At 41.6% G+C, this 17,236-nt stretch overlaps 1 protein-coding gene across 1 annotated transcript in view; it reads right to left on the bottom strand.

The window, feature by feature from the left end:
• Positions 1 to 17,236, bottom strand: part of LOC122797639 (coiled-coil domain-containing protein 178-like) — a 2,875,483-nt gene that overhangs the window by 2,142,865 nt on the left and 715,382 nt on the right. The window contains exon 6 of the mRNA XM_044066184.1: positions 8,837 to 8,998. Within this exon, the coding sequence (XP_043922119.1) occupies positions 8,837 to 8,998 (162 nt within the window). The remainder of the gene's footprint in view (positions 1 to 8,836; positions 8,999 to 17,236) is intronic.

The following is a 17,236-nucleotide window of genomic DNA, read 5'->3' as shown; positions in this document are numbered from 1 at the left end:
AAGCTGAAGCTACAGGCTGAAAAGGAGCCTGTGTCAAATTTTCCAAAACCAAATTAAGATTCCCAGGGAGGAGAATCAGGCCTCCTGGGAGCTCTAATGTGAAGGACACCTTTAAGGAATTGTTTAGCTTCAAATCTAAAAGCTAAAGGAGGAAATAAAGGCAGACAAGCAGAAGTAGGCCTTAAGAGAATAATAAGCCAACCCAGCACTGAGCAATTCACACAGATAAAACAAAACCAAAGGAACACCCACAGAAAGTGGATCCAGGTTAAGAGAAAGACACTAAACAGAAAATATCTTTAATATGGATAACTAGGATTTTCTAGTATTGGGTTTCCTGGCCTCCTGCAGGACCCTAAGCATGTCCTCTGAAAAAAGGTGTCTACGTGGAATCCAAATCCTATCATCCACAGTGTCAGTTGAAGAGTGGACAATTGAGGATGGATGAGAGATCCCTTGTCCTGTGTGAGTAGGTCTACCCTGTAAGGTAACTTGTGATGACTGCCCTTGGCTAAATGTAGAAGAAGAGAGAATCAATGCTGTCTTAGCCAAAAGGGAGTCACCAACAAGATTTGGGGAGCATCCTGCTAAATTCTGAACAGGACTTTTGGAATGAGGGGAAGCGGAGGGAAAGCATAAAGAAACATCCCCATCCAAGAAAAAGATAGAGCGTCCACCTTCCAAACCAGAGGACCTGGAACTCTGGCACACAACAGAGGACACTGTCTGTTCAGAGGGGAGGCAAAAAGATCTATTTGAGGAGTACCCCACTAGTGAACACTGTCCAAAAATACTTCCCTGTGAAGCATCCATTCATGGGACTGATTTAAGGACCTGTTCAGAGTGTCTGCCACAATGTTTTGACCTGAAGGAATGTAATCTGCCTGAAGAGTCATTTGATACTGGATAGCAAGATTCCACATTAGGAGTGCCATCTGGCAAAGAAGATAAGATCTTGTTCCCCTTGTTTGTTTATATACCAAATCACTGTGGTATTGTCTGTAAATATCTTGAGAGGTCCTGGGAGAAGAGTGGATGAAAAGCCTGAAGAGCCAGCAGAAGAGTTCTCATCTCTTTGACATCGATGTGCTCTTTCTGTTGAAGAGGCTACCACACCCCCTGCACCTTTAGTGAGCAAAAACCTGCTCCGCATCCCACATCTGAAGCATCTGTGAACAGCTGCTGAGAAGGAAGAGGGGGGTGAAATGGAATCCCTGGATTTAGAGACAACTGCTGGACCCACCAGTGAAGTTCCTTCTTGAGACTAGGTAGAATAACGACAAATTCTAGGGGATGCATATGTTAAAGCCAAACTGACTTCAGAAACCACTGAAACTTTCTCATGTGGAGTTTGGCCAGAGGGAGCATAGGGATGGTGGATGCCATGAACCCCAGAGCTCTCAGAAATTCCCTGGCTGTAAAAGAAACCAGAAGAAGAAGAGTTTGAAAGAAATAAATGAGTGTTAAGGTCTTGGGAGGAGGCAGGGATGCCGCATAGGCACAGTCTGTATCCTGCACCCTAGAAAAACATGGTCTTGAGAAGGAGTCTGAAAAGACTTTTTGAAATTTATTGTGATCCCCAGGATTTGCAGAAGAGAAATGGCAAAGTGGAGATCTTGCAAAGGGATCTCTGGAGAGGATGCCTGAAAAAGAAGGTCATCCAAGTAAGAAAATGCTTAGATCCCCTGAATCCTGCAAAAAGCAATCACAGGAGCATGGCATTTGGTGAATACCCTTGGGGTAGTAGAAAGGCTAAAGGGCAAAGCAGAGAAATGAAAATGCCAGGAAGCAAAAGAGAAATGTAAAAACGTCCTGAAAAGGGGATGGATCTGGATATGGAGATTGCGATCCAGAGACACCATATAAGTTTGAGGAAGCAAAAGAGGAAACAAAGTCTGAAGGGATAACATTAAAAAGGAGGGCACATTCAAAAAAAGAGTTTAGATAAGAGGGATCTAGAACTGGTCTCCAAATACCCTCTTTTCTGGGTACTAGAAACATCCTGGAGTAAAACTCCCTCCACCTTTGGGACACAGGCACCTCTTGAATAGTACCCTGAGTCAAATGGTCCTGAAGCACCTCTGGAAAGAATGAGAGTTGTTCCTGAGGGGGCTGAGGAATACCCATAAAAGGAGGAAGGGATTTCCAAATCATCTGTAGCCATACAGGAACAGACAGAGAAAGGCGAAGAGAAAGAGGAAAGTGGCTGGGAAGAATAAGATAGTCAGGCAGCACCTGGTTTATCTGGAAAAGGATACTTCTGAGGCTCAGAAGTCTGAGTAACCTTAGCAAGAGGAGCCCACTTGCCACTCTTTTTACCTTTAGGAGGATGGTGAGATTGCCTGCGAACAAAGGCTGGCTTATTGGGGTAGTTTCTCTGAAATTTAGGCACAGGAGAAATAAACACTGTGCAGGTCCTGTAAAGCCTTGCCCTTATCCTGAATGGACTTAAACATAGCAGCAGCAACTTCACCAAACAAGTGTTTATTATCAAGAGAGGTATCCATCAACTTAGCCTTAATATCAACAGGCAAAGGTTGAACCCAAAGCCAAGAATACCTCCTCATCACTGATCCAAAAGCAGCAGTCCTAGAAGAAGCATCTGCTACATCATAACTAAACTTGATGGAATGATGAGCCCTAACAGAGAAAGGACAGAGTTTTACCCTCAAAGTCTGCAGCAACTCATCAAATCTTTTATGAACCTCATTAACCTGAGCACAATCCCATTTAGAGAACTCTATCATCCTGGAGATCATGTCCCCAAAATAAATCTCTTCAAAGGAAGTATCAGGACTGGTACATTCCTATTCCTCTGATCCATAGTCTAAAGGAGAGGGAATATGAGAAGAGTAAGCAAAGGATTCCTCATCCGAATCCAGCTCCTCCTCAGAGGAATCCTGTTCCATGGGTCTTTTAGGAGAGTAGAGGATCGAGGAGGGCTGAAACAGAAACTCTCTTAGGAGTTCTCAATGCCATCAAAGCACTAAACAAGCCCTGAGTGAAGGCCTGCCATCCTTAAGAGAAGGAGTAATATGTTTAGTCTTTTGCTTTTTCTTCAATGAGATATCTGCCTTATAAAATTTGGAAGGCTCTGACTCAGGGCGACATTCAATAATGGTTATAGGGAGTTCTTCTCTGACTAATATTTGAGGAATACCGCTGGGCCCCTCTGAGATAATCAGCTGTGGTGCCCCCCTGAACATCTGAAACAGATGTCTGCAATGCCTCCTCGGATATGCTTAAAGTTGGATCCCCACCAGCCTCTAACCTGGTCATGGCAGAGGAATCCAACAATAAAGCCGGTTGAACTTCCAGGCATAAACTCACCTCAGGAGAGATGTCTGGTGGAGGCTGAACAGCAGAAGATTCCAGCCTAGGCTTCTTGGCCTTCTTCTTCACTGACAGCTGTTCCTTGGAGCGGGAAGTTCCCTCCATCATGTCTTTTGCAAAAAGCTTAAAACACTGGTTTTCAAGATAAAGCACCAAAAAAGAGAGTCTACCACAAAGGGTTTTAGATACAAAGGCCTGGCAAATGAAACAGGACGTATGGTCATGCGTGGTGCCAAGGCAAAACAGATACTGTTTGTGGAGGTATTTATGGAGAATCTGTCTCCCACACTGGCATTTACCCTTCTTGCATGACATGAAACCCCAAAAGCAACAATAAAAGAAAGATAAACAAAAAAGAACCCTAACGGGGAACTTATCTGCAATGATTTGGTGAACCAGCAACAGAACGGGCTTCAGACCAATAATCAAGACATGGCATTTAGACTGGTGGCAAAAAAGTTCTAAGGATGGCACATCCGGACATCATCTTTATGCCCTATGCTACGCAGCAAGCATACATGTGATGTACTGTGTACCTGATGGCAACCTGAAGCCTTTGGTATACCGGCTGGATGTTGGGCCGCTCTTGGCAGGGGATCCCTAATGTAATGAATACTGCAAAATGAAATAGAAGGACATCAAATGTTTACTTAAACATAACATCTTGTGAATTTTTTTGTTAACAACAGACATTATTACTATTATTATTATTATTATTATTATTATTATTATTAATAATTGATTTTTTTTTTAATTTTATTATTATTTTATTTATTCATTTGTGGAGAAAACTAGTATAATCCACTGTGCAGTTCAAACTCTTTGTATTTGATAAGGAGGAAAAAAGCAGCTTACAATTATTATAAGACTGAATGCACTTGAAAAAAGTAGGCAAAATGCCCAAAAGGGTAATTTTTTTCTGAAATATTTGATAATTGCATTTTGTACTTCCATCCTCTTAAAGTGATAACACGGATCTTTAAAAGAAGCTAAGGGAAGCACAGTCTAAAGAATTTTAAAGAGATGATAAGAACTTCTGTAATACATAAGCAAGGATTTGCTCTGCTCTTACTAATCTGTCTGTTGAAGGAAAGTGGAACAAGAAAAGTAAGATTTGTTGAGCTTTTATTTTTGTGTCCTATAAAATATGCCTAATCCTTGCACAAGGCAAAAGATATGTACTAAAAATACCACGTCAGTTAGGAAAGAACAAGATCTGCCCAGTCTAGGAACAATTAAACTACTAAAATCATCATCATTATCAACAGCCCTATCATCATCAATGGTGCTGTAGTGGACAGAGTGAATAGCACCAAATTCCTAGGGGTACATATCTTGCAAGACCTAACTTGGGCCACAAACACTTCCTACCTTGTAAAAAAAGCCCAACAATGTCTCCACTTCCTTAGGAGACTTCGTCGAGCTAACCTGCCCCCACAGGTCCTATTTATCTTCTACAGAGCCACGATTGAGAGCGTACTGACAAACAACATCATTGTCTGGTATGGAAATTGCTCTCAGGTTGACTGGAAGGCACTGGATAAGATCGTTAAACAGGCCACAAAAATCATTGACTCCAACCTTCAGTCCCTACAGGACATGCAGTATATTCAAACAGATCAGATGCTATGGTAGAGTCTGAAATCTATTGACGGATATATACCATCCAGCTTATGGGCTGTTCAAACTCCTGCCAGCAAGGAAGTGTTACAGAAGCATTAGATGCAGGATAGATAGATTCCATAACAGCTTCTTCCCACACACTATCAGATGGCTGAACAACAAACCCAGAGCCTAACCTGCTAAATGGGTAAAACATTATTTATGTGCAATATGACATTGTTATTTTACATAACTCTGCATAGTTCACTTTATATGTCTCTATATGCACTATGAAATCTGAAAACTGTCAGTTTATAGCATATATTGGTGGTGGGTAAGTTTTATGTGTGCCCTTTTGATTTATTTATAGTACTGTTTTTATATATCTTTATATTTCTACTGAGTGTGTTCCAGTTGTTGTTGTATTTGTTTTGTTTCTGCTGTAAAAAGCTTCACTTTTTTACTTTATTTTTAGTATCATATTTTGATTTTTACTTTTACTATTTAAATTTTTATTAATTTAATCTCTTTCTTCTGTAAACTGTCATTCTTATGGTACAAGGCTGAGTATCGAAATTTCATGCAGTGATATGCACTTTTTCCTCTGTTGATCTGTATGACAATAAAGTTTACTTTTACTTTGAAAAGCTAAGAAATGTATTTCTACAGCACCAAAAATTTACACTTTCATTGAAAAAAGAGGGAAGCAATGAAATAATAAATGGCAAAGAAAACAGAAAGTTGGAAAATGAAAAAGAAAATAGGACTACTATTTCATTTGCTTTAATTATGGAGTCTACACAGGAAAAACTACTGAAGAAAACAGCTAAGGATGGGAGAAATGAACAAGAAAGCAGAGAAAGATTTAAGGCTGAGTAAAAAAAAAAGGGCTGTAAATAATCAGTGAATGGTAAACCTCACGAATGTGCAAAACCCAGAGAGTTAAGCAGAGGTCTCATCAACCATAGGAAATAGTTTTGAGTAACTGCAGTTTATTACAATCAAGTTGGAGAGGCTGGAGATTTCAGTCAAAAAGTAAATGATATATTATTAAAATGTGAGCAACTAGAAACACAAATAGCTAGAACTGGTACATGTGACAAAAATATGATAGTTATGTATTGAGTCTATATCACATCGTCGAACTTGTATAAGTTCGAACGATGTAATATCGAAACAAAATGAACACACAGAACAGTAATGTTTTTCCCAAGGAAAAAAAAATCACTGTTCCCTAACAAAAAAATAAAACATAAACCTTAAACTAAAACTAAAGCCCCCCCACACACACACACACACCCCAATGTGGGGGGCTGTGCCCCCCCACACCCTCTACATAAATATACAAACTCCGAGATCTCACCACAGTGGAGGAAATAGGAAAGCCCTGAAAACGGCCCACCGATTTTTCTCCCTGGGAAAAAAATCAATGTGTCGTGGCTTCGCTATTTTTGCGTTTTGGACTTTTGAGTTGGATATTACATCGTTCAAACTTATACAAGTTTGACTATGTGATATAGACCCTTATGTATTTACCATATGGCTGCATTTTGAATATCTACATCTGCCACTTCACGGATGCAAATGGACATCAGCAGATACCAATACAGCAAACACCACTCTTCCACACAACTCAAACTCCTTACCTATCTCCCACAATGCTGTGTTCCTCTCTGTTTACCTCAAATATATGAAACAACTGTTGGACAGGTCTGAGAAACTCAGTAAGGTCTAACAGAAGTCATGAAATAATATAGATGATAACTGAGGGACAGTTTGTTGAAGTGGATGGACATGGATAATTTAGACCTGGTATTATGTTAAGTAAGTAACTATTGTATCTCAAATTACCTTGTCTGTCTACTTCAGAGATGGGAGAAAGTCCCCAGCTAACATCCCGGGTGGCATCTTAACAGAATACATTGGAGTAAAGTGCCCTTGAAAGAATACTTTGACCAAGATACTGCATCCATTGTGTTATGCTTAGCAATTGTAAGCAGTGAAACTCATGTAACAATGGAACATAAAACATCAGAGGAAGAATTTGTGAAGATTGCAGAAGAAGTGGCTACTCCTCCGATGAAGTCAGTGTTTGGTTTATATGGAAGAGACCTGTTAAATGAGGTATAGGTAAAAGAAATGAAGGCAGAAAGCCATCTGGAAAGAGTAACCATAAATATTTTCCTGACCCATTATTGTTGCAAAGAAAGACATAAACAACTGGTCATGCTGGCTGAAATGTTTTATACACTCCAGATACAATAACAATTGCCTATGGACACTGAGGTAATGAAGCATAAACTCTCCCTTATTGCAGTATGATGGAAAAAACACTGGTGGGTGTATGGTTTGATTGATCTGAAGCTAGTATAAACAAAAAGGAAAGGGTCATCTGTAGATAAACTCTACTATAAGGTATAAAGGTTATGGGTCCATCTCTGGTCAATGAAGATAACATGGTGAAAGAGAGGACACACATTTTGGATTGCAACTTGACTACAGCTCTCATCATCCGATCCAAATCTACATGTAACAAGGGGCTCCAAATAGACCTTATTGCCTGATGGAAGCAGAAGAATATGGGCAGGAGTCCAAATATCTGGATAACTCCTATTATGAGGAGAAACTGCCCATCCTCCTCCTCAGAGTGTGATGATAAGTAAATTGGAGGTCAATGAAGGCATAGCTGAAGAAGTTTGCAATGCTTCTATAGCGGCCATAACTATTTTGCTAAGTGATACATCTCTGCTAGGTTATTTCAGGGAAGAAGTCTTCCCTGAATCCCTAGATTTTCATTCACCTAACTTTCTCTTCTCCTTCTTTTCTTCAGGAGGAAACAAGACTTTCAGTATTAACTTATTTTTGCACTCCTGTAAAGACCTCAATCCAAAGTTTTTACAGATCTCACAAGTCTGCCTTTAGGTTATCCACCCCCAGGCCCACTGTACACAAATTGCATGCCCTATAGGAGGATCGCGTGCTCACATCTGGCACTCATTTAAATCCTGAGGCCATATCCATCACTATCAAATTTTAAGAAAAGCACAACATTACTACACTACAAGCAGCCCCAGTAACCCATTGCTCACATTCTGAAACCAGAGCTCAGTTAGCAGATCAGGAGCTGGAAGAGCCAATGATGGTGCATCCATCTCAAAGGAAGGGCATGGTATAGTGGTTTCTAAACCAGCTCATCTGCTACTCTAATGCTATGGTTGGTGGCTCAAAACCAGAGAAAACAGGTGCCAGTTTCAGGAAAGACGGTAACCCTTGTTTGCACATGCTAAGATAAGTATGCACAGAAATGGGGTATTGGTAGTCTCTGCAGTGATGCAGGTGCTCATATCACTACCAGGGGTATTGTTAGGGCTTAAAATAGAAATGCTACCCTATGTATGTTCCTAGTATGTAGAGTTATAGGTTGAGTCATGATGGAGGGTTGCTGGACTGCAAGAATGGAGTAGAAAATATATAGATAAAATACATTTTTCATCTGTAATCCAATGCTGCTATATCCAGTGTCAAACTTGCTCAGGCAGCAATTTTTCTATATATCAACTTCCTAGCTGAGTCTACTGCTTAATTCGGGACACCAACATTGCTCATCAAACTTTTCTACAATTACAGTTTTAAAGTTAAAATATTTAAAATGCATTTATGGCTAATAGCAGTTAGATCAAAAAACCTTTTCACATAGACAAAGGAGTATGAGTATACATGGGGAGATGCTTTACAAAAACAGAAAAGGGAGCAAAACTGCTTACACTTGTAGACTGCATAAGAAAGAGTGAAAAGCTGCTTATAAGGGAAGATGAATAAGTACTGTAAGTCACAGTGCCTTCCTTGTATTAATATTTCTTTCTGAAACATATATGTCATTGTCATATTCTAAAATACTTACCTTTGTCTCTTTCCTGTGTAAATTTCTTAGATCATTTACTTTAATTTCCATTTCAGCCAATGCACCTTCACTTTCCAGCAATGTCTTCTCAAGCATTTCTCTGGCCTTTTCTGCTTGTATTTTTCCGTCCCGTAGCTCAACATTGTCTGACATTGTTTTTGCCTGTTCAAAAAAGGAATTTTATGAAATCTGGTTTTAGATTCACATCTACATTTTTAAACTAAACAACTAATACTGCTTAACCATTCAATATATTTTCTATGATAATTAATTAGGCCAAAATTAAACTTTACAATCCCTATCTGTTGAACTGTTAAGTGTAACCAAGTTTTCTTAACACCTGTGAGCAGCACAATTAAATACTGAAAACCAACACAATGATAGCAGATACAGGATTAAGGACCTGTTAATGAGCTGTTTCCTGTGATCCAGTGGTGCAAGGTTTGATTCCCTCAGCCTCCATTGCTTAACTGTGTAATTATGAGCAAGTCACTTAACCAGACACCACTCCTGGTCTAGGCCTGAAAAAGGTGCATGGAGATCAGTGCTCTACACCAGAAAACAAATTAAAAACAGATCTGCAGCTATACCTTACGTGAGCTATGCCCCTCATATGAATTGCCTTATGCTAGTCCCATGCATGCATAAATTAATATTCTGACTTTGTTACATTCTCAGAAAGCTATTCCAGTAAACTGCCACCATGAGCTGTTGGCATTTAACCTTCAAAATATATTTCCTCTCCATACTTACCTTTCATTTTTGGATACAATCTTTGAGTGCCTCCAAAAAAGGCTACTGATGTTGAAAGGGCCAGGGGTGATTTACTGTACTTTACTGAGGCCGCTAATGTCTAAACCAATGAGACAGTCAGGCTTAATGTGCTGAAAAATAGTTCATGTGACTAGTCTATTTAAAAGCAATAATCTATGCAGGGGACACAAGGAAACACATTTATGTTTTGTTTCCTGAGATGTGTAAACACTGGAGCTAAACACTTCATAAACAGTCTGGGGACTACAGATTATTGAAATGGTAATGTTCCTAAATAAAAATAACGATGAGCAATCTGAAACATGAAGATTTTTGAGGACTGGATGTGGCCTTAGCAGAATATATAGACATGCTTTTTCTATGTCTACTGTTGTCATATAAGGAACCCCTACTTTAAAGGACAGCAACGTCTTCAGTGTTACTGTTCAGAACTTTTTTTTTGCTTGCACAAAGAAACTGAGTTAGTTATTTAGACCTAACACTGGACTTAAGATAATGTGTTAGACCTAACACTGGACTTAAGATAATGTGTATCAGAAATAGAATGGAGAACAATCATCTGCTTCTGAGGTTGTAACCTACTAGTAAGACAATTCCTTTACAAATGAAGAAATACTCTGTCTAGGGATTTAAACTTCAGCAGCATCAATAGAATGGTTTGGAGGGACAAGTATATTTCACAGAGGATACCACTGTTCAGCAACAGACTCCACCCACATAAAACAAAACTAACCCCCATCCATATTCCGACACAACTGGGATCTATATACAGGAAACAAAAAAATTACTGCACGACCACCCCCTGTACAACTAAGGGAAAAAGGCAACTCCTAAAAGCTTTGCCCCATACATGGGTCCTTTCAAATTATCTATGGTATGATCATAATTATTTTCAATAAGGGTAATATATAATTGCAAACAAAAGAAACAAGAAACTGCAGGAGGCAACAGTGCCAAAAGAAAGCAAAACTCCTCACAAATATCTTCACAAGGTACAGCACTGAAGGAGGACACACAAAGATCAATAATATGGGGAAACCACTATATTGAAGTATTTGACATGTAAAACTCTCACAAAATGCAGTAACACTAAATGCTTAACAGTCTCACCATGACCCAGAGGGTAGCAAACTACTACAGTTAGTTATATTCCTACATCAAGTGTAGATTTGTTTTTATATACATATTTTTAATATGATTTTAATATAGATTTTTACATAGCAGTTAATGAAAGGCGATGGATGGAAGTTTGTATATCCACATGCATTTTATACTTTTATTATTATTTTATTTTAAACTCATTCATGCCAATTGATACTAATTCTATTGTATCTTTAAAATTGAGGTATTTTTAATATGTAAATGGAATGGAGGGAATGGATTGGATAATTGATTGGAGCATTTATAAAAAAGAAGTTATGTTCTTACCATAACGTTCCATCTGTGTTATTGATCTTCATTCATTCATTACTGATGGGTATCGGTTCCTTCCTCGGAACCAAGTCAGCCGTTATAACAAGCTCGCACCAGCCAAAAAACTCTCAGGCTGTCTTACCCATAGTGCCCCTCTCTATATGACCTCAGATCGAGTTTGCCCATAAGGAAAGGAAAGAAAGAAAATAGAGGCTTTACCTGAGCATCTTCCTTATTATAGGCTAAGACCATATCTGAACCTCCAGGAGTTTTTCGGAGGGGGATGGTGGGTGGGTTGTAATGAATGAATGAAGATCAACAACACAGATGGAACATTATAGTAAGAACATAACTTCTTTATCTGATGTTATTAATCTTCATTCATTCCTTACTGATGGGACAGAGGCCCTAGTTACTTTGTTTCCCGCAAGACCATGTGGAAGATTATTCCATATTCCTGAGTACCATTGAACCAAAGGAAGCTCTCCACCTGGAGATCATATCCAATTTGTAATGAGTGATAAAAGTATGAGGGATAGACCATGTCATTGCTGCACAAATGTCATCCATAGAAGCTCTTGCATGGAAAGCAACAGACGTTGCAACTGATCTTGTAGAATGTGCTTTGACTTTAGATAGTAATGAAGCTTTGTTCTGTCAGTAAATGAAGCAAATACAGTCTCTCAACCATTTAGGCAATAAAATAAAAAAAACAAGTTAGTCAGTTAGCAGCACAGCAAAAACCTTTTAATCCACAGAAGTACAATCCACAAGTAATGGTTAAGCACTTTCATCTGACAAAACAGACATCTTCAGAACCAAGTTACTTAGTCAAATTAGCAATTAAATAACAAAACCAAATGCTTACATGCCCCTCCTGTAAGCCAATAAATTTGCTTCATAACAATGGTCTTTAGCACATTTAAAAAAACAATTAAAATATTCCTAAAACATACAAAAAATGTTCATAAAAAGAAGTTATGTCTTACCATAACGTTCCATCTGTATTGTTGATCCTCGTTCAGTCATTACGCATGGGTATCGGTTCCGAGCTCGGAACCAAGCCGGCCATTTTCCAAGCTCACATCAGCTTCAAATTCTCGAGCTAAACTCTTACCCACAATTCCCCTCTCCCTGTTACCTCAGATTGAGTTTGCAAGTTAAAGAAGGTAGAGGCTACCTCTGGTCAAATAACCTAAGAGAACTGGATGGTGAGATCCACTAAAAACCACAGGAGGGGGAAGGAGGGAGGGTCGTAATGACTGAACGAGGATCAACAATACAGATGGAACGTTATGGTAATTGGTAAAGACATAACTTCTTTATCTGATATTGTTAATCCTCGTTCATTCCTTATGCATGGGACAGAGTCCCCAGCTCCCTCTATTCCTGATGCTCTTCCCCCGGAGGCCAAATCCAATTTGTAATGATTGATGAAGGTATGAGGCGTAGCCCAAGTTGCAGCTGCACAGATGTCATGTAAAGAAGCTCTGGCATGGAAGGCAGCAGAAGTTGCCACCGACCTTGTTGAATGAGCTTTCATGGTAGTAGGCAACGAGATATTACGTTATGTGTAAATAAAGGTCACACAGTCCTTCAACCATCTAGCTAATGTGACCTTAGCAACAGCCGATCCTAATCTAGATCCAGAAAAGGCCAAAAATAACTGATCAGATTTACGAAAGGGTTTAGTCCTGTTTAAGTAAAAATGGATTTGCCTGTGTATATCTAGGGTATGTAGGCAATACTCTCCACTGTTTGAATGGTTGGGAAAGAAAACTGGCAATTCAATGGCTTGATTAATGGACATTTCAGAGATCACTTTAGGCAGAAATGACGGATTAGTTCTCAGAGACACTCTATCTCTATGAAAAATCAAGTATGGAGTCTTGATACATAAAGCTTGAAGTTCAGAAATACATCTGGCAGAAGTAATAGTGACCAAAAACAAGGTTTTCCATGACAAATACTTGAAGTTGCAAGAAGAGGCTGGTTCAAAAGGTATCATTGTCAGAGCTTGTAGAACTAATGATAAATCCCATGGTTGAATAGGTTCTCTAAAAGGTGGCTTCAGATGATTCACACCTTTTATGAAGGTCTTGCACAATTTATAGGCCATAAGAGAGGAATCTTGGACACCCTCATGAAAATTAGAAATTGCAGCCAAATGAACTCTAATGGTAGAGGCCGATAGACCCGATTGAAACAGGTCGGCCAGATAATCTAATATTATCGACACTGGTGCTGAAAAGGGGTCTTACTTGTTTATCTTTCAGCCAACGGGTAAATCTTTTCCACTTGCTCAGATAAGTAATTCTAGTGGAAGACTTATGAGAAGCAATGAGAATATCATGTACTGGTAAAGAAAGATCATTCTGCCTGGCAATCAAGGGAATTGGAGTAACCAAGCCATTAGCTTCAGGCTGTTCAGGTTGGGGTGAATCAGGTTCTGTGGGTGTGAGATCAACTCCAGGATTGGATGGAGAATCCATGGTCAATCTAGAAGGTGAGGCCAAAGGAATGGGAACCAAATCTGTCGTGGCCAATATGGTGCTATGAGGATTACCTTGCTCTTCAACCACCGGGCTTTCTTCAGAAACTGGGGAATGAGAGGAAAGGGTGGAAATGCATAGAGAAGACCCAAGGGCCAATTGTGGACTAGAGCATCCCTGGGTGACTGTCCCGGAGGGGGAATCAGGGTGAAGTAGTTGCTGCATTTGTAGTTGGTCGGGGATGCAAAGAGTTTGCAGCAAGGACGGCCCCAGCGGTGGAAGATCGTCGCCGCTATCAAGGGATTCAGGGACCACTCGTGAGGTTGCAGAATGCACCTGCTGAGTCTGTCTGCTATCACATTGGAACTCCCGGGAATGTGCGTTGCTAGAAGAAAATGGTTGGTAGCCATCGCCCATTGCCAGATCCTCATGGCCTCTTGAAAAAGGGGGTAAGATTTTGTTCCACCTTGCTTGTTGATGTACCAGACCACCACCATGGTGTCTGACTGAATCACAATTTTCCCAAACGGCAGCAGGGGATGGAATGCTTGCAATGTCAGAAGCACCACCCTCAGCTCTAGAACATTTATAAGCAGATGGGCCTCCAGTTGGGACCAAGCGCTTTGGACTGTCTGTCCCTGACATAGCCCCTCCCACCCCATCAGGGAGGTGTCCGTGGTCACTGTGGCCTTGGGTTGCTGGGGGGGAAAAGGGGCGAGACCATTGTGAGAGATTGTGTGTCATCCACCAATTTAAATCCTGTTTGCATCTGTGGGTTACTCGAATCATGGCTGAAAGAGGATGCTGAAAAGGATACCACTGGGTGAGCAGTAGTCATTGTAGAAGCCTCATGTGAAACCTGGCCAGGGGAACAATGGTGATGGAGGCTGCCATGGAACCCAACAGCTGTAGAACTGAGTGAGCCGTGGATTTTTCCTTTGAAAGGATTGGAATTAGTTGTTGCTTTATCCTTAAAATTCTGTGCTCTGGAATAGCAGCTCTGCAGTTTTTTGTGTCCAAGATAACCCCTATGAATTCTGTTGACTGAGATGGGGTGAGACTGGATTTCTGCCAGTTTATGGTTATGCCTAGCCTTTGAGCAGCAAGGAGAGAGTATGCCAGGGCTTTTTCCAGTAGATGTCTGGTAGCGGCGGAAATGAGCCAGTCATCTAGGTATGGAAACACCTGGAATCCTTGAAGTCGCAAGTGAGCTGTGACAACTGCCATGCACTTTGTGAACACTCTGGGGGCTGTAGAGAGTCCAAAGGGCAGTACTCTGAACTGATAGTGACTGGCTCCCACACGGAAGCACAGAAATCTTCTTGATGGCCTGTCCACCTTTATGTGGTAGTACGCATCTTGAAGATCTATAGAGCAAATCCAATCGTCTTTTTCCAAAAGTGGGAGAACAGACTGTATAGTGACCATCCGGAATTTTTGTACTCTCACAAACTTGTTGAATGCACTGAGATCCAAAATTGGTCTCCAGTCCCCGGTTTTCTTTGGCACCAAAAATAGTCTTGAGTAGAATCCGGATCCTATCTGGTCTGGAGGGACTATTTGGATGACTCTCTTTCTTAGCAGCTTTTCTATCTCTAGTGCTGCTTCTTCCCTTTGACTGGGTGGAATGTCGGGTCAATTTTTTTGAAGGGACGGGACAAAGATCGAACGGGATATGATAACCTCTGGTTATGATCCTTTGTAGCCAAGAATCAGTGGTGATGGTTAGCCAGGCAGAAGGGTACAAGGAGAAACATCCCCCAACCACCTCCAGAGGAAAGGAGTTGGGCCGCTCTTCAGGAGCACTGGTAGGATTGACCATGGAAAGAATCCCTGGAACTCTGGTTACGTGGTCCCCCTCTGCTCCAAAAGGAGTGCCTTCCCTGTGAGTTTCCCCCTCTGACTTTGTGGGAGAACTCGGCCTGTGTGTCACAGAAAGGACCCTGAGATTTCTTGAACCATATCTTCCCACTCTTTTGGTTTTGGAAGAAAGCATGTTGAGAGGAAGAATAACGGACACCTATGGTAGAAAGGGTCTTACCGTCTTGTTCACATCTGGCCAGTGTGCTTTTAACTTTGGGTCCAAACAACGAGGAGGGCTCAATGGGGGCATTAAGAAAAGAAGACTTAAAAGGTTCCACGAAGCTGCACAAGTGCATCCAGGCATGTCATCTCAAGACCGCAGCTGAACCCGCCGCTCTAGCTGACCTTCTGATGCATGAGATATCAATCGCATAGAGGAGTTAGATATAGACTCAATGGTGGCCAGCTGAGAGGCCACTTTGTCACAGACCTCATCAGACACTGCACCAGCCAAGGTTTCAGAGAGCTCAGAAACCAGATCCCTTTCAAGCCTGGTAAAATGTGCCATATAATTCAGGGACCTGATAGCAAAGGTCGCTGAAGCAAAAGTGCGCTTCCCTATTCTGTCCAGGGCCCGGGACTCTCTGTTAGGTGAATAGACAGTCTGGCTTTCTTCTTCTGCCAGATCCTTTTTTGTTGCAGCTGCCACCACCAAAGCATCTACAGGAAGACCTTTGGACCAATGGGGATCTGAAGCAGGAGGGGACAAGATCTTATCTGGCCTCCAGGGAATAGCTTCAACAGTATCAGGGGTCTTCCAAGCATGCTGCACAATGAACTTGACAAGTTCATCGGCAGGTGGAGTAACCCAGGAGGTAGGGGGCTGGGCGCAAAAAGCCTCCAGGAACACAGATTCCTCAGGGGTCAGATTAGAGGGCTGCCATTCACCTCTCTGTTTCAGGATTTCAGGGATATCGCCAAAGGATACCTCAGAGGGTGACCGAGGGGATCCTTCCCCCTCATCGAAATCTGTGTCTTCAGTGAGGGACTCCTCTGTGGAGTCCATGTGCTTCCTCTTACATGAATTTTTCCAGTGGACCTCCTCAGTGGGAGAAGCTGGGGAAGACAACGGAAAAGGGGATTCCTGAGGGACTATGTCCTGAGGCCCTTGCACCCAGTGTCTGCTAGGTGTGACTTGTGAAACCAGTGTACCAGAGGAGGGCGGAGGTATAGACAGTTCGGTATCACCAGCAGTGAAAGCCTTCTCCATCAGTTGGAAGGCTGGTCCACCCGGAGAGGAGTGTATGTCTAGGACAGGGGGCACTCCTCCCCTAAGTGGCTCAGCCTGCCGACTCGGAGTCCCTGGATGGCTGTGGAGCAGCAAGCTAGGCGTGTCACAGGTGATATCCTGGGTCATAGCAAAACTTTCCTGCCACGAAGGCAACTGCGGTTCCTTAGTGAGATCCATAAAGGGAACCGCAGAAGGGGAAGACTGTACTATATCCATGGACTTCAAAGGCAATGAAGGAGGAAAATAAGAAGGTGTCTTTGGAGATGGGTGATCACCTCCCAAGGAAGTATAGTTCCTGGGGTGTGGAATACCTCTGGCCAAGAATGCCTGGTCCACAAGATGCAACACATCATGTTCAGAAAGACTTCTAGTGGACCTCACAGAGACTGAGGGAGAAACAGGCCTGTCCACAGAAGAGGCAGACTCGGTATCCATCTCATCTGGCTGCACCGAGGACAATGGTGCCAAGAAAGACTGAACTACTGCAGTCTGCACCGAAGAAGTCATCAGTGCCAATGTCATTGTCTGCACTGACACAGGGATCGGTGCCGAAGTGGTTGTTGGTGCCAAAGCTGGAACCAACAAAACTGGAGTCAACACTAAAGGCCTCAGTTCTGAGGAAGATCT

This window comes from Protopterus annectens, chromosome 3.part1 (genome assembly GCF_019279795.1).
Source record: "Protopterus annectens isolate FY-2018-M chromosome 3.part1, PAN1.0, whole genome shotgun sequence".
NCBI classification, from domain to species: Eukaryota; Metazoa; Chordata; order Ceratodontiformes; family Protopteridae; genus Protopterus; species Protopterus annectens.
This window is presented reverse-complemented; position numbering and strand designations above follow the sequence as displayed.